The sequence below is a fragment of the Chiloscyllium plagiosum genome, chromosome 32 (assembly GCF_004010195.1).
Source record: "Chiloscyllium plagiosum isolate BGI_BamShark_2017 chromosome 32, ASM401019v2, whole genome shotgun sequence".
Lineage (NCBI taxonomy): Eukaryota > Metazoa > Chordata > Chondrichthyes > Orectolobiformes > Hemiscylliidae > Chiloscyllium > Chiloscyllium plagiosum.
In genome coordinates, this window is record NC_057741.1 from 17,718,281 (window position 1) to 17,742,576 (window position 24,296).

Genomic DNA, 24,296 nt, shown 5'->3' on the forward strand with positions numbered 1-24,296 from the left:
CAACAATAATTCATTTACAACTTCAAGAATACACTTAAAATGTTTAGCAGATCTCAAGAATATTAAAAGTTAATGATGGCAAAGTTTACTAGTCCATTTGAGAATGACTTTGACATTAACATTTTGTTCGGTGAAATAGAATTTAAAGCTTGACTGACCTCTGCAATGAATACAACTATTACACATTTTTTCTTTTCCTCTGGAGACAGCTCATAAATAAGGGAATTCAGTGTGTCCAACAGGTAAGTTTGTGATTCTCTCTTTACTGTGGGTACGCCCATCACCAGCAAGGCTAAAATGAGAAGAGAACTGGTGAGTGAAGGAGTGAACATCACAACTAGAAATTCAACAACAAGTTAGGCAAGTGTTATATGGTATAGGTGAGGGATTTAAGGCCATTTGAAGTTTTGAACAGAAGTAACATGTACAATTTCATGCCTGAAATTAATGGAAAGAGTTAATTCAATTTTTATTCTACTCGGAATTTAAAATGTTATCTATTTGTACACAATTTTGCCTTTTATTTGGAGACACCCGGGAAAGGCTTTGCATTCTGGGCCAGAACTGAAAATGGGATCAGGTCCCAAATACAGGTCCTGACTGATTTTACCTGAATTGGCCAAATGGTGGCCAGAAGATATGCTGGCAGTCCAATTAACAACAGTAGTCAGGCTATGAATGCCTGGGGGCCAATTCCTGAGGAACTCTTCGACAGGTTGGACTGTAGTTGCACCTATGACCCGATAGGAGGCAGAAATCTTCAAAGTCTGCCTGGGGCACTCACAACCCCTGCCCCCAGACCTTAACACTTCTTCTCCCATTCAAGATCATCCAAGGCAACTGCCACCAAGCCATCCCCAAAGGGGAACCACAGCCCAACTGAAAAATTGCAGCAAACTATGCTTGGAGCAGCTTGGAGCAGTGATGATAGCATATGCTGTGAAATTACTCACCTGTCCACTTTCTTGCCCTCATATCAGGGCAATCCACCTGTAACCATTTCCTAGTTTGTCCCTTTTTTGTCTCTCTTAGAAGGCTATATGGGTTGGGTTATGGAGATGTGAGGAAAAAGTGGGGTTTGCCAAAGACAAATACGGGCAGTGAAGTGTAGAAACTAACATGAAAATATATTAAGCATACAGCCACAGAGTCATAGAGATGTACAGCATGGAAACAGACCCTTCGGTCCAACCCATCCATGCCGACCAGATATCCCAACCCAATCCAGTCCCACCTGCCAGCACCCGGCCCATATCCCTCCAAACCCTTCCTATTCATATACCCATCCAAATGCCTCTTAAATGTTGCAATTGTACCAGCCTCTACCACTTCCTCTGGCAGCTCATTCCATACACACACCACCTTCTGTGTGATATTCAATATCTTTTTTGTTCTTCATTTTTACCTATTCAAATATTTAAATGATGTTGGAATAGAGAATGATGGGAAATGGATATTATCCATCACCAGCTTGTGTGTGTTTTTGGAGTACCAAACAAGCACATCTGTGATAAAGGTTTGGGAACTCACTGGATGTTGTCGGACACAGAAGGTTTGCATTATAAAGATAGGCTGGGATGTTTTCACTGGAACATAGGAGATTAAGAGGTGACCTTATAGAAGCTTATAAAATAACCAAGAGTATAGACAAAGCTAATAGCAGTTGTTCTTTCCCTAGGATGGGAGATTTCATGACTGGGAGGCATATTCTGAAGGTGGGAGGAGAGAAAGTTAAAAAAAAAAGACATGGGGGCAATTTTTTTACATTGAGGGTGATTCGCATGTAGAATGAACTTCCAGAGCAAGTGGTGGATGTGGATACAATTACAATGTTTAAAAGATATTTGGATAAATACATGAAAAGGAAATTCTGGAGGGATACGGGCCACGCGCAGAAGAGGTTAGTTTGGGATTAGGGTCGGCATGGACTGGTTGGGCTGAAGGGTCTGCTTCCATGCTGTATGACTGGTTAAACTCTATGGGAGAATAACTCTGTGACTGCTATTCCCATTGATTCTCTAATAATTGAAGAATCAGTGATGAAGATAATCTGTGACTCCACTATTACAGGGATTAAAGAATATTAAGAGGAGCAGGTTGAATAGCTGTGTCACTTTGAGCACTGGGCTTCAATTAAACCTAAACCTTTGAGAATCTATGGTTCCTCACTACTGCTCTCAAAGGTCAGACAATGTGAAATAAACTTAGACTCTAATGGTTGTTAATCTGCAGTGTAAACCTGCCAATAATTTGGATTTACACAAGCAACTTCCTTTAGTGAGGCCTCAAGAATTGGTATGAAAAGAAGAAAACATTTACATAGTTGCTGTAACATTAGCCTTGCAATTTGGAGGCAGAAAATATCCGACATCCATTCAGCACTTGTCTGATCTCTCATTGCTTCAAAGGGTCATGGTTAGACAGTATTCAAAACACAGAAGAAGTAACAATGGATTTGTTCAATTAAATGAAAAGGTGACAAAGCCTATTTGTGTTTCTAATGTTGAAATAGACTCCATGAGTATAATGTTCAAATAGGCTCCGTGAGTATAAGGTTGTGTTTAAAATAAATACTGTGAAACAAGTAGTTTTTCCAGATTCAGTGGAAACAAGTCAATCATTACAAGGCTGAGAAATTTAAATTCTCTGATTGACAGCATGATCACAGATTCTACAAAATCAGATTCTACAAAAAGAGATATCCAAAATCATCAAGCTTGCCCTCAGTAATTTTGTGTTACATAAGGCAGGAACAGGTGGTGGTGTTCTGAGTAAATACAAATTGAAGAGTAAGATCAAATTTAACAATAAATCCAGGGTTGACCTGTGCATTTGTATATGTAGCCTTCACAATGGAGATCATCCGTGAGTTTCAGCAGTGGATAAGGAAGCAAGTGCATGTGACTCAGCCTCCTGGTGATGGAGTATGCATTTACTGTCAAGGTTGTAGGACACCGGATGGATAAAATACTGCAGCAACTGGACGCTGAGATAGGAATATTAATGTTCCCACAATGGCAAGTATTTCTGTGCTGACTATGTGCTGGAATTTATCATCAGAAGTACATAGTGAGGTAAATGCCAAGGCAGCTGTATCTTTGTATAAAATGTTTCCACTTCAATGTGCTTGTGCCGAAATCTTTTTGTGGAACAGACACTTGGTATTATGATTGCTGAATAAATGAACTGAAAAAAAAATCAATCAGAAGAAAGTGCTCATAGAATCTAATCCAACAGGGAAGGAAATTGATGCACCAGTACTCCCCGTGTCTGCGTGGGTTTCCTCCGGGTGCTCCGGTTTCCTCCCACAGTCCAAAGATGTGCAGGTCAGGTGAATTGGCCATGCTAAATTGCCCGTAGTGTTAGGTAAGGGGTAAATGTGGGGGTATGGGTGGGTTGCGCTTCGGCGGGGCGGTGTGGACTTGTTGGGCCGAAGGGCCTGTTTCCACACTGTAAGTAATCTAATCTAACCTAATACTATTGGCATACTATTCTTGGATAATTTTTTTTATTAGCTTGATAAATAGATGACTAAATAATAAATCTATGGATAATCAGGTTCTGAATAACATCCTGTAGATTCTAGCCCAGTGAAGAATCCAGAAGTGATACATTGTCTTTTTAGAATTAATATTGATTTTGCTAAAGTGCAAGAGGTTTATAGTGAAATTTTCTGTACAAAACTAAAATTAGGACAGACACAAATTTTGTCAGATTTGTTCGATGGAACTACAGATCAGAAAATCCTTTGTTTGGTGAACAATTGCTAACTTCTGATGATTAAATTGAATTGTTGGAAACATTGGGAGCACTGAACTCTGCATCCAAATCTCTGATCTGCCTTACTACTAAGTCCAACTTTATGAATGGCAGACCAACTAATTTGGTACAGTCAACTTGTTTCAGAGATGACGTTCAGTAGACACTTTCTAAACTTATTCAATGTTAAGTTGAGGGAAACGAAGCATTCAAAGATATGGGGTTGGGTTGAATCTTTGTTGTGGAGGTGCTGCTGTTGGACTGCGGTGGACAAAGTCAGATGACACCAGGTTCTAGTCTAACAGGTTTATTTGAAATCACAAGCTTTCCAAGGGCTGCTCCTTCATCAGGCTCCTTTATCTGACGAAGGAGTAGTGCTCCAAAAGCTTGTGACTTCATATAAACCTGTTGAACTATAACCTGATGTCGTATGACTTCCAACTTTGAAAGTGTAAAAGGTGTAGGCTGTACTCACTAAGCCCTCCCTCCAAAGGTTTATTGTTCAGTGGCAGGAATAAGCTTTTTCTTTTGTCATTTAGGAATTCTTATTCCACATTAGTGGGCGGCACAGTGGTTAGCACTGCTGCCTCACAGCGCCAGAGACCCGGGTTCAATTCCCGACTCAGGCGATTGACTGTGTGGAGTTTGCACATTCTCCCCGTGTCTGCGTGGGTTTCCTCCGGGTGCTCCGGTTTCCTCCCACAGTCCAAAGATGTGCAGGTCAGGTGGAATTGGCCATGCTAAATTGCCCGTAGTGTTAGGTAAAAGGGGTAAATGTAGGGGAATGGGTGAGTTGCGCTTCAGCGGGGCGGTGTGGACTTGTTGGGCCGAAGGGCCTGTTTCCACACTGTAAGTAATCTAATCTAATCTAATAAATTATTCATCTTGTCTAATAGGGAAATCGCTCATACTTCTACTGCTTTCCAGGCGAGACTAGGAGATGCTGGTTCTCCCTCACTTCCAGGAGAAAAAAAGCTGATTTTATGTGTACCTCAAACTGTTTCACATTCTAATAATAAAAAAAGTTAAATTTGATCTTCTTCAGTCTCATTTTAGTCAGTCCACTTATTTTGACTGGGTGGGGGGACCCAGCATTGACATACTAATTTTGTAAAACTTAAACAGAAATACATTCAAACAATAAGGAAATAAAGACTTCTTTTGTGTGTCTGGCTGAAGAGAATTAGATCACTGCCTCCCTTATTTACAATATTTTCCAAATCATGACAACTTCCATAGTGGCCAGACAATCCATGGCTTCACTATTACAGGGAGTAAAAAACATTAAGAGGAGCAGGATTGAATGTGGCTGTGTCACGTTGAGCACCAGGCATCAAAGGTCAGACAGTGTGAAATAATTTAAGACTGCAATGGTTGTGAATCTGCAGCATAAATCTACCAAGAATTTTGGATTTATGTAAGCAATTTTCTTTAGAGAGGCCTTAAGAATTGGTGATGGAGAAAGAGAAACATTTACATAGGTGCAGTAACATAAGTGAAGACCTTGTACTTGGATACAGAAAGAATCCGACACCCATTCAGCACTTGTCTGATTTCTCTGCTTCAAAGGGTTATGTTTAGACAGCATTCAAAATGCAGAAGTCGTAATAAACGAAAAGTTGTCAAACCTTATTTGTGTTTCTAATGTTGAAATAGGCTCCATGATTATAAGTTTGTATGTTTAAAACTAATACTGCTATAAGAATAATTTTTCAGAATCCATGAGAACAAGTCAGTCATTACAAGGCTGAAAAGTTTAAATTCTCTGACTGACAAGGCAATCACAGTTTCTAGAAAAGAGCCATTTTAAATCATCATGCTCGCCCTGAGTATTATCAAGCCATCACAGTATTCATGACATGCGCTTAACAAACGGAAGTAAATCTGAGAATCTGAGTAACAATGCCTTGTACATAAATACATCGGTTAAGCTGTTGAATCACAAAGTTGCACTTTAATCCATTTTCTGGGATTTTCAATCGGTTCCCATATTACTTTCCTTGATTTCTTTAAGGCCCTACTTAAGTTACAGACAGTTCTCAGATACAATTAGTTCTATTGATGCTAAATGTGGTTTCTGTGTCACTGCACAAAAGATGAACCACAGAAACATCTCTTTATGCATAAGATTTATGGATATGCAACTGTCCCTCCTCCAACAGCTAGTGTGTTGAATCTGTTTACAACAACAAAAGGAAATGTATAAACATTACTGGTAGCTTCTGAGAAGTTGGTACAGAGGACAGGAGACAAGACTAGTGCAAACTGATAAGATTAATTAACACTAAAACTATTTGCAGTAGGATAATAAGACAAGGCTTCCCCAGTGCTTTCTTTTATCAGGTTTCATTCCCGTGTGGACTGACATCTGTGTTATTATGACACAACTCCTCACACAAATGCACCATAGCTCCTGTTAGAGCACTAATCTATTGAACTTTTTAATCTATGTCTTGCAAAAATCTGTATCTCTACATTCTACTTGCACATGGGAAGGATTTAGAAGGATATGGGTCAAGTGCTGGCAAATGGAATTAGATTAATTTAGACATCTGGTCAGCATGGATGAGTTGGACCAAAGTGTCTGTTTTGGGCTGTACAACTCGATAACTTTGACATCCTCCTACAACTAGTGTCCCTCAACATCTGCATAGATAGTCTTTAGGCTGGTTTTACTAAGCCCTCCAAACATGCAGAAAGTTTTTTTGAGGTTGAGGATCCATTCATTTAAAATTTATTCTCTGAGCATCTTCATTAGTGTCTGTGCCATACTTTGTTGTGCAATCATACTATCCTTCAGAAGTTCAAGATATGCACCCTATCCAGCTACTTTACATCATCGCTTGCCTGATCAACAGACATTGTAACTGCAGCTGTAAAACACAAGCAACCAACCCATCCTCAGCATCACACCATATTAGAATCCATATTGAGGGAGTGCTATTCGTTCCCTCACACACAGCGCAGCATAACACCGCATCATTGCTCATGGCTAACCATGGTCAACCCTCTGACCAACTTGGATAGACAGCCCTGACTGATGAATGATCAGACCCTTGACTGATCCTGTTCAGCCCTGATTGATTTGCTATTAATGCCCTGTCTGGGTGCACTGGAACTGCAGGATGACCGTGGCCCACTCTTTGGACTGCAATGGTACAGAACTCCTGACCTTACCCACTCTAATGCCTGATTGACCACTTTTAATCTTCTGGCCTGATATTAGACAACATCCTCGATTTATTGTGCTCGGATTCCCTGACTGACAACCCTTCTCCTTGACTCAAGTGAAGGCCACTCCCCTTGGAATTTACAATAGAGTCATTTGGTCAAAGCACATGCAATGTATTTGCCATGCAAGCTGCTGGCACATGCTGCAAGTATGGCACTGATTAGATTAGATTCCCTACAGTGTAGAAACAGGCCATTCGGCCCAACAGCTCCATACCAGCCCTCTGAAGAGTAACCCACATAGACCCATTCCCCTACCCTATATTTACCCCTGACTAATTCACCTAACCCTATGGGCAATTTAGCATGGCCAATTCACCTGACCCGCACATCTTTGGATTAGTATAGCTTGGTGTTGGAAAGCAAAATATCACCTCCCTCTCACTGATCACAGTGGCAAACTGATTGGGTTTGTGTCTATGCAAAGTGGCAAGGCAAGGCAGAGGTACAGTGAACCTGTAAGTTCTGAAGGATACAGGAATAAGCAAAAAGGCAAGGCAGAAATGCTGAAAATATCCAAGTAGGTGCAAAGTGAATAAGAACTAACAGCAAGCTAAGAACCCTGCACTGAATTCTGTTCCAATGCACGAGACAGCTAACTGTCCCTGTATGCAAAGTGGCCTGCAGCAGCAGTGCAGTATAAAGGTATTGGTGCACTGCAAACGGGCAAACTGTATTCCAAGCTAGTCTGAAATGTGCTATGGTGATATAAGGCTGTGCATGCCCGAAGCCAACCTCTATTGTACAGGCAGTCACTGCTCATGGGGTGTAACCTGAGATGTTAGGGGTGCTGCCCAAGCTGGAGCGTCAGATGAGCAAGCAACAAGTTGGAGCAGCCAGTTCTGACTGTCATGTTGAGAATTGTCAGTATTTAGTTTGTCTCTGTTGCACAGGAGAATAGGAAATTGAACATACACGAGGTATGATTAGGCACTAATGAGGTGTAAATGTGGCAAATAGGATACTCACTACTCATGAGTGAGATTTTCATCTCAACCTCCAAACCTTGGGTGTAAAATCAAAAGCAAGAATTGAATTTTTCTGATCTCACCACATTTTCCCAACTGACTTGTCACAGCCCACAATGTTCAAAGGCTGAGAAAATTCAATCCAGCATCTCTGAGATTTGTAAGTCTTTCTATCTTAAGATGATATGAAGATGACCTTTGACTTTAGGTTGGCTCCTCCTGGACCTTGGCATTTGGTGAACGAAGGCTCTAGGGTTTTTTTTTGTTTATTTGAAGCTATTTATGCCCAACAAAAAGAACTGTGATGCCAGCTCCTGGATGGAATTTAAAGTCCGTAAGGACATTCATTGTGGTTCTCATGTGATGTATTGGCTCTCATTCTAAATGATATTATCATTTGGTGGTGGTTTGGTGCTTGTGCCATTTGTGTGGAACTTCTTTGCTTTAAGGATTTTGTCTTATGTTTGCCAACACAGCCGCAGAAGTTTAAGCAGATTATTCCTACTCCCTTTGGGACTTAGAACTGCCACGGGGAGCCATGGATAAACAAGTCTTTCCCCTGCTTGCAGTTGCAGTGCATTTTCAATTCTTTCAGCTCTGCATGCTCAATGCTCAAAGTTGAATGGTTTCACATAGGTTACTGCCAAGCAGCTATGCTTGAACTGTCTGGGGCTGTCTACCTTTTGCAAGGTTTTAGGGTGAAGTAGCGTGGAGGTTGCACACCCTGATCTGATGTTTCTCCAGTTCTGTCCATGTTGGTTCCTGGGCTGTCCTCCTGGTTTACCTCTCCCCAGTCTGATTGCTGGACTGGCTTTGAAACCTTTTACCCACTGCTCTCCACAGCTGGGATTCTCCTCAGGCTTTTCCCTGTCATTCAACACTGTTTTTCTTGGTCTGGTCACTTCTTGCCACTAAGTATAAGTATCTCTTGTAGTTTCTGGGAGCTTGGTACAGATGAAAACTGGACACAAAACTAGTACAAACTAGTACATACATATGCATGGAAAAATAAGCCTTCACTAGTGTCTTTTTCCATTAAGTTCCAGTCCCATATGATTAGATAAACAAAAAACAAAGAAAATGTACAGCCCAAGGAAATGTCCCTTCGGACCTCCAAGCCTGAGCCGATCCAAATCCACTGTCTAAACCTATCACCCATTTCCGAAGGATCTGTATCCCTCTGCTCCCCACTGACTCATGCATCTGTCCAGATGCATCTTAAATGAATCTACCATGCCTGCCTCTACTACCTCTGCTGGCAATGTGTTCCATGCACCTACCACCCTCTGTGTGAAGTACTTTCTGCATGTATCTCCTTAAACTTTTCTCCTCTCACCTTGAATGTGTGACCTCTTGTTATTGAATCCCTCACCCTGGGAAAAGCTTAGCTCTATCCACCCTGTCTATACCCTTCATGATTTTGTAGACCTCAATCTCCTTTTTTCTAATGAAAACAATCCTAACCTACTCAACCTCTCTTCATAGCTAGCACCTTCCATAGCAGACAACATCCTCATAAACCTTCTCTGCACCCTCTCCAAAGCGTCCACATCCTTTTGGTAATGTGGCAACCAGAACTGTACGCAGTATTCTAAATGCGGCCAAAGCAAAGTCTTGTACAATATTAACGTGACCTGCCAGCTCTTAAACTCAATACCCCGTCCGATAAAGGCAAGAATACCATACATCTTCTTGACCACTCTATCCAACCTGTGCAGTCATCTTCAGGGTACAATGAACCTGAACTCCCAGATCCCTCTGCTCATCAACTTTTCCCAAGGCTCTTCCATTTACTGTATAGTTCACTCTAGAACTAGAATTCCCAAAATGCATCACCTCACATTTGCCTGGATTGAACTCCATCTGCTACTTCTTCACCCAACTCTCCAGTCTATCTCTATCCTCCAGTATTCTTTGACAGTCCTCTATGCTTTCTGCTCCTCCATCAATCTTCGTGTCATATGCAAACTTGTTGATCATACCAATGGTGCCCTTTTCCAGATCATTTATGTATATCACAAACAACAGTGGCCCCAGCACTGACCCCTGTGGAACACCACTGGTCACCTTTCTCCATTTCAAGAAACTCCCTTCGACTACTACTCCTTGTCTCCTGTTGCTCAACCACTCCTTTATCCACTTAGCTAGAACACCATGCACAACATGTGACTTCCCTTTCTCCATTAGTTTACCATGGGGAACCCTATCAAATGTCTTATTAAAGTCCATGCATATGACATCTACAGCTTTTCCTTCATCTATCAACTTGGTCACTACCTCAAAAAACTCTACTAAGTTGGTAAGACGTGATCCCCCTGCACAAAACCATGTTGCCTATCACTGATAAGCCCATTCTTTTTTAAATAAAAGCATGTTTTATCCCTCAGTGCCTTCTCCAGCAGCTTTCCCACCACTGATGTCAAGCTCACTAGTCTGCAGTTACCTGGAATATCCCTACTACCCTTCTTGGACAGAGGGACAACATTAGCAACTCTCCAGTCCTCCAGCACTTCACCTGTGTTTAAGGATGCTAAAAAGATATCTGTCAGGGCCCCAGCTATTTCCTCTCTCACCTCCCTCAGCAACCTGGGATAGATCCCATCCGGTCCTGAGGATTTGTCCACCTAAATATCCTTTAGCCTACCCAACTCATCCTCCCTCCTCATGTCAACATGATCCAGAGTAAACAAACTTCTATCTCTAATCTCAACATTCATCATATCTCTCTCTTCAGTGAACACTGTTGCAAGGTAATTATTGAGAATCTCACCCATTTTTTCAGGCTCGACACACAACCTTTCTTCCTTATCCTTAAGAGGAGCAACCCTTTCTCTAGTTACCCTCTTGCTCCTTATATATGAATAGAAGGCCTAGGGGTTCTCCTTAGATGTTGTTTTGGAGACTTGACTCCTTTCAGGAACCTGGGCACGAGTGTTACAACATGCCTAACCTGTGAGCAATGCTGCCACCAGGATTGTCATTGGATAACTGCCATTATATATAAATAAAAGGCCTTTGGATTCTCCTTAATTCTGCTCGCTAAAGTTATTTCATGACCCCTTTTAGACATGGCTCCTTATGCAGATGCTCAGCAGCATTGATACAGTTAATCCTTCAGTCTACATGAAGGAGCCTCTTTCCCTCGCAGTTATATTTCTATTGGCTTCTTAGAGATGATGGATAGATTTCTGGGCCTGCATTGGCAGCATTACTTCATTTACTTTACGGCATCAAAGTGAAATGGGTAGAGATTGAGGGATAAATATTGGTCAGGACTTTCCAACTTTGTGCTTCCAGTTAAAACATGTAGCAGTTTGCAGTCTTAGATCTGTCTTTTCAATATGTACTGTCATGGGGTGTGCTGTCTCCTAATGGAGAATGAAATTGCTTATTAAATATCAAGCTTTTAAAATGTGATTACATAAATCAGATGGCCCTTTGCTTACCTTCCCAGCTGTGTGTCTGCAGATTGGAGATTTTCCATCCATCCATGCCAGTGTTGGGCAGGAATTTACCATTAATTCTTTTTGTTTTCTCGCGCTTCCAACTTAAGAAACAAGTAATTTGAAATATCACTAACTGTTTTTCCATGGCCAGTATCCTCCTCAGCCCTTTGCCCACATGTCAAAGAAAACCACCAGCCTGCCAGCTCTTAGACCAACTCACATACCACTTCAACCCTTCAAAACTTTAGTTTGGAGCTCACGGACTCCTTTGACTTGCATGCTTCCATCAGATTGTTTATATGGAGGGACAAATGTACCTCATGCATCTGCACAACCTGCAACCTTTGGCTCTTAGCTTGCTTTCTTAGCACACACTCACTTTATCTCCCAATGGAAGGCTGCCAGTCTCTGTATACTCCACATTGCTTTCTTCATGCACGTTCACTGACTTCAGCAGTGATTTATGAAATAATTCCACAGAGGCTGGTATCCTGTCGCTGAGTCACCCTTTATTTACACGTGGAGAGTCCTTGACTTTGATTCAGCACCCTCAGAGCCAGTTCTCAGAATGCACACGATATCTGACACTCCTGTTCTTCTCTGTCAGCCAGGGCTCCCTGATTGGGACAGATTTACAGTCCCAATCAGGGTACTCCCATTTTATAAGGGCCACCTGACTGCCCTCATTACAATCAATATAACTCGAAGACTGCAGCTTCTATGTGGCTCACATTATTTTCGTGGCACACAGAGTCTTTACTGTTTAGTTACAAGCTGCCAGTTACTGTGCATTTTCTGCTGCTTTTTAGTGCAGAGGAAAAGATAGGCAGCTTGTGATGGTGGGGAGTACTGAACTGTCTATCTTCCAGTCAGACACCAAATGTGTTTCAAGCATGTAAAAGTCAAAGGCAAACAGTCCCTTGTGGGGTAAAGGGTAACTACATTCATCGTCACAAGTACTGCCAGTCAGTCAAAGAGCTTGTCCTTTGCCAGTCCAGAGGGGTTAGCCATGGTCAATCAGGTGCTTGGACCTACCGGAATCTGGGAATCTAGGTCTTTGCAAATTGGAGAATTGGCCACAATCAGTCCTGTAGGTCAAGTGCAGCCAGTCCAGACATTACAGATAGGATGTAGTCGAGATATCAATCTAGGGCTGGGCCACAGTCAGGCAGGACTATCTTACAAAATCTCTCTGGGAGATGGGCTATTGTCAGTCTTGGAGCTTGATCAATAATGTTTAAGGAGATTATCATGAAGCAACCTTCTAGCCCTAGTAAGTGGGCAACTCTAGTCTAGGGATAGTCTTCATTGTCCTGGGTTGTTGGGAGAGGGATTGGTGACAGTATGGTGGCAATTATAATGGTAAATTGGGACCATTATGAATGGGAAGTGACTGGGAGCTCTGGAAGGGAGAGGTTCAAATGGATCATGCTAACTCTGGCTGAGTGAAAGTGGAGACATTAATAGTTCAGGAATTGATTTGAATGGGATGGTGCAGGCTGAGGGTCTTAGAGGCCACAGAACAGCAACACAGTTTGTGTCATCTGACACCTCTGAAAGGTTCACATCATCCATGTGGAAAGTTGTCTATGCGCACCCTTTGTCAAACACTGCCAGTAAAAACATGGAGGTGCACAAAAGAGCACAACAAATATGAGTGAATGGGACAGAATGACATCACTGGCAGGGGTACTGGGTGCACATGCTCACAGAGAACATTTTGAGCACGTCAGCAGACATTTTCCCACAAAACAGGGAACTTGAAGGATAGGATGAAATAAGTTTGTCAGAAGCAGAGCCTGGAAGACACATACACTGAAACAACGCTAGAAGTTTGACATGTCAGATTGAAAGTCAACTGCACAGTAACTACAGAAGATGGCTGACACTACATTCAAGATAGGTGAAGTAAGTTGTTGGGATTTTTCTTTAGGATGGGGAAAGCTCTTGAAACTGATGGCTCAGGACATTTACAGTAATCTGTCACCTGTCTGCCCTCAATTTGAACAACCTGCTCATAAAGTACACTGACCCAGGGGAAAAAAAGCATATTGGGAAAATGACCATTCACTTCTTCGAATTTCACGACAATTGAGGAAAGGCAACAACAGTTAAACAGCTGTGGACTCAGGTTTCACACTCTCAACTCAAAGGTTCTAACAACTTTCAACTGCATCTGCTTTTCTATTCCTATGAAATAACTTCCCACCACTTCTTTTTAAATTCATTACCCTGTCTTTGTGTATGTGTTTCATGTTATATTTTTATTCTTCTTCAGGTCAGTGGGTAAAAACATTCCCTTATCTTTCACTCATGTAAAGCATGGTAATTGGCTCTGGCATTTCCCAGCTAACTGCGTTATAAATTTGTTGTGACTGATCAACGGGAAGTTAAAAAGAGGGGAACTGAATCCCACCCCTTACCTGTTTGGAACACTTGGTGGCTAAAATGCCTTGCAATGCACTTCAGCTCTCTTAAGGCAATATTGAAACTTCTGTTGCTTTAACATCTTTCTCACAGTAAAGAGATTAATGGTCAGCAAATTTTTCACCTGTCAGGATACAGTCTCTATCCCAGGATAAAGAATCAGCACTGATTACATTTTCAGTGTCCCTGCCACCACCACCAATTTCTTGCCTGCTGAGGACATCCATATGTCTTGGTTTTAACCTAAACTGTCGGATTTAGAGCCCATTTCTCACATTGGCCAAATTTATACCCTGTTGGCTTTAAATGAAAGTAAAATTGAACAGTGTGTAAATCCAAAATTTACTCAACCCTTTCTCATTCTCAGTGGGTGATCTGAATTATAATCAAGGTTTTATACACTCCTTCCACTTGGGATTAATGAGTAATGATGAAGAATTGTAATCCTGGCTAACTGTTTGCACTCCATCATGGAGGTTGACATGCTATTTTTATGAACAGGGAACTTGTTCAGCTGTCTGAAGCTTCAAGTTTGCTCAGCAGACTCCATACTGTATCAAAACTGGCACTTAAATCTCACTAACTCCAGTGTAAAAGAAGTTAATTAGGAGGTGCTTCTTTCAACAGGAGAACTGATGGAATTCTGGACCTTGTACTCAAACAGCATGGACAGAATGGGCTGAAGGGCTCGTTTCATCCTATAAAGCTTTATGACTGTGACTTCCAACTATGATTGAGCTTAATAGATATTTTAAGGTGTTGGAAGATTTAGAGTTAATGAAAATAAATGTGATCGCCACTGATCTGATAATTGAATAGTGGAATAAGCTTGAGGGACCGAATGGCCTGTTTCTGCTGTAACTGTGTTATTGAGGTTCATTGAAAGTTTGAATACACTCTCACATTCTTCTTGGCCTTCATGATTAGGACTGTACTTATTGCACTGTGTGTTCCACTCACAAAGTGAACATAATGATGTGGGGATAAAACAAAATCAAAGCAACTTTTAAAACTATATTCAACTAGCCAACTCTTCAATCTATAACATGCTGTTACTTCCATTTACATCTTGGTTTTCTTGTGACATGAGCGTTATCAAACAAGGAATGGATCATTTCAGATGGCAAGCCAAGCAGCTTTCTTAGGTTTTCCGAAGTTAAGACACACTTTTTATGTTTCCTATCAAGTTAATTATTTATCAGCAAGGAGCTGATGCATAAATAAAGAAGAAACAATTAAATTGTCATTTTGTGTCTGATTGATGGGAGAATGAGTAGTTGTCCAATAAGAAGGACAAATGCAAGAGTGTGCACTCAAGGCTGCCATATTTAAAGGCCATAAGTTGTAGGAGTAGAGAAAGGCCATTTCGTCCATTGAGTCTGCAGAGATTGTAAGTAGGTTAGCTAGGTTAACCTCACTGTCTGAGTTCCCTGATTGTTACTGTTAATCTGGTCCAATAAGGCAGTCCTCGGCAGACTGATATAAACAGAAATGTCAGAGGGTCTGTTCACTATGAGTGCTGGCTCTGAGGGAGATGGATCAGTGTTAAGGACTCTGCACATGTTAATTAAGGGTGACTTGGTGTTGGGATACTGGCTCCACCATTCAGTGAGATCATGGCTGATTTGGTCAAGTTGAACTTCACTTTCCTGCTTTTTCCATTTGATTCCTTTATTGATTAAACATCTGACTGTCTCTATCTTGAATATACTTAACAATGCAATCTTTATAGCCATCTGTGGTAATGATTGTAACAGCTTCACTACGCTCTGGGAGAAGAAATCCCTCCTTATTTCTGCTTTAAATGTGCAACCCCCTTTTCTGAGATTATACCCTCTGTTTCTCAAATCTCCCACAAAGGGAAACAACCTTTCTGCATGTACCCTGTCAAGTCTCCTAAGAGTCTCAAATGTTTCAATAAGGCTGTTCCTCATTCTTCGATATTCCAATGAGTACAGATCCAACCTACTCAACTTCTCCTCATAATGCAGACCCCTCCATTTCTGATTTCAGCTTAGTGAACCTCCTCTGGACTCCCCCCAATGCCAATATATCTTTCCTTAGATTAGGGGTCCACAACTTTTCACAGTATTCCAGCTATGGTCGGACTACGGTCTTGTATAGTTTTAACAAAAAAAATCTAAACTTTGAAATAAAGGCACCTGTGCATCCACACGTGTGTGTGTGCATATGTGTGCGTGCGTGTGTGTGTGCGTGTATGTAGGGATGGGGAGGGATTTGGCAGGGGTTCAACTTGACATTATGGTTCCTTACTTTGAAATAAAGGCCTATCTCCCCAATCCTGTATCCCCTGAATTACAACGTCCACTCAACTGACTCATTTCTATATCCACCCCGGGGGGTTCCTCCCTGTACCAATATGCTGTGGTCAGTTACTCATTCTCCCTGCAAGTCCCCAGACTCATCTGCACAGCTAGCAAGAATCTCAAACTGTTGGACCATTTCAGAGGCTGAGGCTCTTTAACTGTAAGTCTGGGTTCTCATACCTATTTCATCTATGGTCTGACCCTTCAGTGTCTGACCACAGACTAATTTAAAATGACCTAATTTTAAAGATGTGACTATCACTGGAACAAAGCATCCAGGTACTTAATCCTTCCCTGATGTGGTGCAATGTCCTTGCACTATGAGAGTAAGGACACTTTAGGGAATGTTTCATAATTGTTACAAGTTGAGAAAGTTGTGATACAAATAAATGGAAAATTTTCTGTCTTGGGACAATGGCAAACATGCTCACACTCTGCAGGATAAAGGGTATGGAGCAGAAGAAGGACTTGAGTGTAAGGTTTATGATCAGTCACGTGAGGAGTGTGTGTGTGTGTGTGCATTAACATTGCAGTAGTGAACCATTGGATGTCTTGTTTGGATATCAACACAGCTCAGCAGATTGAAACCTCCTGATATTGAGTCACTTCAGCTGCTAGCAAGGGAGTGCACAAGAATGAAGAGCTTGGGTATGCTCACATCTCACCTTATCGGGGCCACAATGACGTTGGCTATTGTGAGAGGTGTTGCAGAATCATGTGAGAATTTCAGCAAGGCCTATTTTGAAGTCAAGACCAACTCTCTGCACTTTTAACTACATTCTGGGCTTTGAGATGAGATTTGGTTTGCCTATTAAGGTGGGGGGGGGAGGGGTGGGGGTTAAGATCTCATGAACTGCAGATCTCATCTCTTTAATATGCAGCCTCCTACCTACTAGCAAGATAAAGCAAACTAGATGGCGAGAATTCTTGACCTGGAAGCCAGAGTGGGTACTTGGTGGCTTCAGCTTGCTGCTAGCTGCAAAGAGCCTCCATGTTGCATTAGCATCCCAGGAAATGATTCAAGAGCAGCAGCTGCTCACATCCTTTGTCCATAGATATTGGCATCCAATCATCACCAAACCTTATGGCATTTCTCTGATCCACTTGCAGGACATTTAAGAGGTTGAGACCCACATTTCAGGGAACACGAGCAATTGGAGTTGAAAAGCTGCTGGAAGGACACTCTGCAGAAAGGGCTAGACACTCAGCTCATGGATTAGAGCAGGCTGCATCTCAGGGCTACTCACATACTCTCTTAGCACTCACTCACTCAGCACTTAACTGCACCCTCACAGCATCCCAGCCATGCTTTGCCCAGCCATGCACACTATTAGCACAATCAGACAATTAAGTAGCTTGCCTGGTGGTCTGAGGGACATGTTGGTTCCTCCTGCAGCTGGAGCCATTCGTATTGCCCTGTCTCTTTCTGAAGAAGGGATATCTGGAGTGAGAGCCACGTTTCCTGTCCCTCTGTCACTTGCCATGCCTTCAGTCCTGAGGACCAATGGCTGAAGCAATGGTGCACCTCTCCGGCAGACCCTGAGGGTGTTGGACCTGTATGTCCTTGGATACAAAGGAAAAGACTCACTCCATCAGGGTGAGGAGCCTCATGTTAGACAGCCATCCAACGATCCTGGCTCTTTTGCCCTGTTCAACTCTGTTTTCTCCAGGAATTAGTGAAATGAATGGCTTGAATGAGATGAAAGTGAGTGGCACAACTGTTAGTGTTGATGGAGGTGCGCAAAAGGTGTTGGGGTGTCCCAGAAAAGTGAGTAGGCAGCAGAGAGGACAAAAGCACAGTCAGGGGTGAAGGAGATTGAGGGAGGACAAAAGAGAGTGAAGGAAGATGTTAAAGGCAATAGTGAGAGTGGACAAGCTTGGTGGGGGAGGTAGGAGCAGTAGCTGAGATAAGGTGAGTGAGGTAGCACAGACAGGTCAGTGGTACTTACCCTGGCAGAGTGGAAAAGATCACCAACTTTCCTGCTGCACTGCTGTACATTTCTCTGAACCATGGAGACTGCACTGACCCGGGTGATGAATATAACAAGGCTGCCAGGGGCAGATGCTGTGAGCCTCCTCTACCAGTCAGTCCTCCCAGAAACAGACACCATTCTTCTGCACCAGTCCATCCACCAGATCCCTGCAACATTTCCCCTTCTTCGACATCTTTGGAATGACAGACGGTCCCCGAGCAGGGCAACTTCAGAATGCCAGTGCTCGTCCGGGTGCACATCAGGCTTTCGAAATGTGCCGCAGGTGCCAAAGATGCTAGTTTTCAGAGGCTATCTGATTAGACAGGACATTTTCTGAGTGGTGCGGTGGAATTAGAACCCGGTAAGAAGGAGCCATAGGAATGAGGTAGGTAGTTAATGAGGTGAGCTTGGTAAGATACGTCGAGAGATCTCATTGGGTCTCATGATGAAAACCTTCATGAAACTCAACTAAATAGACATGGCCAAAAAGAAAAGATACACCTCTATAACATGGCTATTGATGTTCAGAGAAAAAAATCCCCAAGGGCTTCTTTCCCAAATTGGCTATATTTGTGTGCTTATTTTGGCCTGAAGAAAGACAATCTCAGTATAATGTGACTCAGTGACAGCACTCCTGCCCTTGGGTGCAATGGTTAGGGATTCAAGTCCAACTTTAGGGAGACGAAAATAAAATCATGGGTGACATTTCAGTTGCAGTACATAGCAGGGTGCTGCACTGCCAAGGTGCCATTCTTTGATTGAGAGGTTAAGTACACGATATAAACTCACTATTTTGGAGAAGAGTAAGGACGTTGCCCCCACCACCCCACCTCTTGAGCCAAGTACTGTACGATATTTATCATCCAACTAAATATTGAAAATTCATTTCACTGCTGTGTTACCTACAACAGTGGTTACACTGCCTTAATTGGATGTAAATTGCTCTGGGATGACCTGACAACATGAAAGGCACTGTCTGTCTGGAAATGTTTGGCTTTATTTGTTTCCTTTATTGAAAGTACACTTTCTGCCATTCAAAAAATTCAAGGTTTTGATTATCCTGGTCTAGGTGGAAGCAGCAATAAAAACTTGAATGTTTGGAATGAAGATAGAGAGGTTGCTTTTAAAATTTATTGAGAAAAGAGAGGCAGTTTTCAAATGCTGCTCAGTTGTTAAGTATTACAAGAAGATTTAAGAAATATACTGTGGAACCTTTAAACAAAACCATTTAAAGTAACCATTCATATAACACATTAAAGGGAGTACTTTGTTTAAATTCAGGCAATTTGAGGCAGCAGTTTTAGATGTTTTTGATTGTTCCTTACCTCCAGTCCTGCCCTGTCCTATCATTTCTTTTGGTTGAAGGCTGTTTTCATTCAACATCAGATGAGGAAGGTAATAGAAGATATTTGGTTGTTGAACATTATGCTTTCTGGTAAGGTTCAATGCTTTCATCTTCATTATATCTGAAATCAAGGATACCAATATGAAGGGAATATTAACAAATTGCAGTAGCTATGTCAGCTTAACGTAGCAACTTCAGTCAAACCATGCCTCTGGTTGTAGGCTGAGACTTCAATCCTGTATAGAGGTGCTATATTTGCATTAATGCATCCTGAGGCCTGTTCATTGATTTAACTTGGATGAAAAGAAACCCCATTGCACTACTTGACAAGTGCAAGAAATCTTCCTGATGCCTTGCCCAACATTTCTCCTTCAACTATTAATAATTGATCATTCACCTCATGTTTTGTATAAGCAACCTTGCTGTATGAAATGATGAAAGACTATAATTGAAAATCAACCTACTGGCTGTGGAATGCTTTGAGATATCCTGGGAATGTGAAAGATGTGGTATAAGGGTATGTTCTTTCTGCTGACTGCTGCACTTTAATATTTGCCACTAAAGGCTAAACATAAATGACTACTTAAGGCAGGTATGAATAGAGGCCTGATAAGCAAGGAGTGAAAGGTTATTGCCGCCAAATGCGAATGTGAGGTAATCTGATCAGCCATGACCTTACTGAATGGTGGAGCAGGCTTGAGTGGCCTATCTCTGCTTGTGATGTACATGTTCATATGAAATAGCAGTTATCCAATGACAATCCTTAAGGCAGCATTGCTCTCAGGTTAGGCATGTTGTAACACTGGTGCCCAGGTTCCTGAGAGGAGTCAAGCCTGCAAAAACATCAACTTAAGGAGAATCCCAAGGCCTTCTATTCATATATAAGAAGCAGGAGGGTAACTAGAGAAAGGCTTGCTCCTCTAAAGGATAAAGAAGGAAGGTTGTGTGTCGAACCTGAGAAAATGGGTGAGATTCTCAATGATTGTCTTGCATCAGCGTTCACTGAGGAGAGGGACATGATGAATGTTGAGATTAGAAAAAGAAGTTTGTTTACTCTGGATCACTTTGACATAAGGAGAGAGGATGTGTTGGGTAGGCTAAAGGACATTAAGATGGACAAACCCCAAAGTCCAGATGGGATCCATCCCAGGTTGCTGAGGGAAACGAGAGAGGAAATAGCTGGGGCTCTGACAGATATTTTGTAGCATCCTTAAACACAGGTGAAGCGCCAGAGGACTGGAGGATTGCTAATGTTGTCCCTTTGTCCAGGAAGGGTTGTAGGGATATTCTAGGTAACCACAGATCAATGGGCCTGACATCAGTGGTGGGAAAGCTGCTGGAGAATGTACTGAAGAATAAAATCTATTTATTTTGGAAACGAATGGGCATATCAAAGATAGGCAACATGGTTTTGTGCGGGGTAGATCGTGCCTTACCAACATATACATGGACTTTAGTAAGGTGTTTGATAAGGTTCGCCATGGTAAATTAATGGAGAAAGTGAAGTCACATGGTGTGCAGGGTGTTCTAGCTAGGTTCATAAAGAACTGGTTGACCAACAGGAGACAAAGGGTAATAGTTGAAGGGAGTTTATCGAAATGGAGAAAGGTGACCAGTAGGTGTTCAACAGGGATCAGTGTTGGAGCCACGCGTTGTTTGTGATTTCCATAAATGATCTGGAAGAGGGCATTGGTGGTCTGATCAGCACATTTGCAGAAGACATGAAGATTGGTGGAGTAGCATAAAGTATAGGGGACTGTCAAAGAATATAGATAAACTGGAGAATTGGGCAGAGACGTGGCAGATGGAGTTCATCATAGAATCCCCACAGTGTGGAAACAGGTCCACACTAACCCTCCGAAGAGTAACTCACCCAGACCCATTCCACTATCCTATTACTCTACATTTACCCCTGACTAATGCATCTAATCTACACACCCCTGAACACTATGGGCAATTTAGTATGGCCAATCCACCATAACCTGCATAACTTTGGATTGTGGGAGGAAACCAGAGCACTTAGAGAAAATCCACACAGAAACGGGGAAAATGTGCAAACTCCACACAGACTGGAGGCTGGAATCGAACCCGGGGCCCTGGCGCTGTGAGGCAGCAGTGCTAAACACTGAGCCACCGTGCCGTCCGTAAAGGGGAAGGATGCATTTTGGAAGGTCTAATTCTAGAGCGAACTATACAGTAAACAGAAGAGCCTTGGGAAAAGTTGGTGAGTAGAGAGATCTGGGAGTTCAGGTCCATTGTACCCTGAAGGTGGCTGCACAGGTGGATAGAATAGTCAGGAAGGCATATGGTAAGCTTGCCTTCATCGGACAGGGTATTGAGTATAAGAGCTGGCAGGTCATTTTAAATTGTACAAGACTTTGCTTCGGCCCCATTTAGCATACTGTGCACAGTTCTGGTCGCTACATTACCAAAAGTATGTGGACGCTTTGGAGAGGGTGCAGAGAAGATTTACGAGGATGTTGCCTGGTATGGAAGGTGCCAGCTATGAAGAGAGGTTGAGTAGGTTAGGATTGTTTTCATTAAAAAAAAGGAGATAGAGGGGGGACCTGATTGAGGTCGACGAAATCATGAAGGGTATAGACAGGGTATATAGAGATAATCTTTTTCTCAGGGTGAGGGATTCAATAACGAGAGGTCACACTTTCAAGGTGAGAGGCGAAAAGTTTAAGGGGGATACACGCGGAAAGTACTTTACACAGAGGGTGGTAGGTGCCTGGAACGTATTGCCAGCAGAGGTAGTAGAGTCAGCCATGGTAGATCCACTTAAGGTGCGTCTGGACAGATGCATGAGTTGGTGGGGAGCAGAGGGATGCAGATCCTTAGGAAATGGGCGATAGGTTTAGACAGTGGATTTGAATCAGCTCTGGCTTGGAGGGCCAAGGTGCCTGTTCCTGGGCTGTACTTTGATGAGAAAAGAGGACGAGTGGAAATGAATTGTGACAGCTGCCAGAAAACCGAGTGCATGATACACTGCCCATAGTTGTACATTGATAAAACAGAATTCCTTCCCAGTCAGACTGTTGCTAGCTGAGGTGAGAGGCCAAATTAATGCAATTTAATAGAAGGGTAGTCTATGGTATCTTGGAATGATGGGGAGGCAAAAATGAAACTGATGGCTACACAAAAAAAACCTGAGCCAATCTGTTTGGCAGTGCACTTCAGCTCCTAATGAGAGCTGTCATCCACCACATTGTTTGCAAAGGTGCCTGCTTTATGCCTGAAAATAAGGCACAATGCCATCCTATTTCTAGGTCTGTAATTCCCAAAGGTTTCTAGTATTTCATTACCGGTAGTCTTAGTTGTGTCTACAATTGACAGGCAAATTGAGTTCTTCAGCCAATGCTGTTTGTATGGAAGCACTTGCTTTGTTAAGCTCATTTCTGACGATGAAGTCAATCTTGCCTGGCACACGTTCAAAGCTGGTTCTCATTTTGCAGAATGGAAGAGGAACCCAAAAGAACAAAAGAGAAGTACAGAACAGGAACAAGTTGTTCGGCCTTCCAAGACTGTGCTGATCATTGTGCCCAAACTAAACCAAAAAACAAACCTTCTGCCCTTATTTGGTCCATATCCTTCTGTTCCCTCCCTATTCATGTAACCATCCAGTTGCCTCGTAAGTGTCATCAATGTTCCTCCTTCAACCAGATCTTCTGGCAGCACGTTCCAGCTCCTACCACTCTCTGCATGAAAAACCTCCATCGCACATCTCCCTTAAACTTCCACACTCTCACCTTGAACATGCGCACCCTTGTAATTGAAACTTCAACCCTGGGAAAAAACCTCTGACTGTCCACCCTATCTATGCCTCTCATAAAATTGTAGACCTCTATCAGGTCTCCTCTCAGCTGCCATCTTTCTAGTGAAAACAATCCTAATCTTTTTAACCTTACATCGTAGCTAATGCCCTCGAGACCAGGCAACATCCTGGTGAAGCTGCTTTGCACTCTCTCCAAAGCTTCCATGGCTTTCTGGTAGTGTGGCATCCAAAACTGCATACAATACTCCAAATGTGGCCTAACAACGGTTTTATGTAGCTGCAACATGGTTTGTACTCCCTGCCCCGGCCAATGAAAACAAGCATGCCGTATGCCTTCCTAACCACCTTGATCACCTGCATTGCCATTTTTAGGGAACTGTGGACCTGCATGCCCATATCTATCTGTATGTTAATGTTCCTCAGGGTTCTGCCATTTACAGTACAATTCAAACCAAGGTTTGACCCCCGAAAATGCATCATTTCACATTTGTCTGGATTAAACTCCAGCTGCCGTTTCTGTGTTCAAGTTGCCAATCTATCTATATCCTGTGGTATCTTTTTATAATTGTTGGCACTATCAGCAAGTCCACCAATTTTTGTGTCATCTGCAAACTTAGAAATCAGACCACCCACAATATCCTCCAGATTATTTATATATACTACAAACAACAGAAGACCTAAAACTGATCCCTGTGAAACACTTCTCGTTAACAGTCTCCATTCTGAAAAACACCTTTTCACCTCTACCCTCTGTCTTCTATGACAGTCAGTTTTGTATCTATTTAGGTAAAAACAAGGACTGCAGATTCTGGAAACCAGAGTATAGATTAGAGTGGTGCTGGAAAAGCACAGCAGGTCAGGCAGCATCCGAGGAGCAGGGAAATTGACATTTCGGGCAAAAGCCCTTCATCAGGAATAGAGGCAGGGTGCCTGCAGAGTGAAGAGATAAATGAGAGGGGGGTATGGGGGTGGGGAGAAAGTAGCATAGAGTACAATAGGTGAATGGGGGTGGGGATGGAGGTGACAGGTCAGAGAGGAGGGT

General features: G+C 42.4%; 1 protein-coding gene across 3 annotated transcripts in view; it reads right to left on the reverse strand.

The window, feature by feature from the left end:
• Window positions 1–24,296, reverse strand: part of LOC122539369 (alpha-1,3-mannosyl-glycoprotein 4-beta-N-acetylglucosaminyltransferase B-like) — a 247,271-nt gene that overhangs the window by 114,169 nt on the left and 108,806 nt on the right. For all 3 annotated transcript variants that reach the window (XM_043674129.1, XM_043674130.1, XM_043674128.1), the window contains exons 3-4: window positions 19,457–19,597; window positions 159–292 (exon numbers count right to left, since the gene is read on the reverse strand). In XM_043674129.1, coding sequence (XP_043530064.1) covers window positions 159–292; window positions 19,457–19,597 — 275 coding nt within the window. The remainder of the gene's footprint in view (window positions 1–158; window positions 293–19,456; window positions 19,598–24,296) is intronic.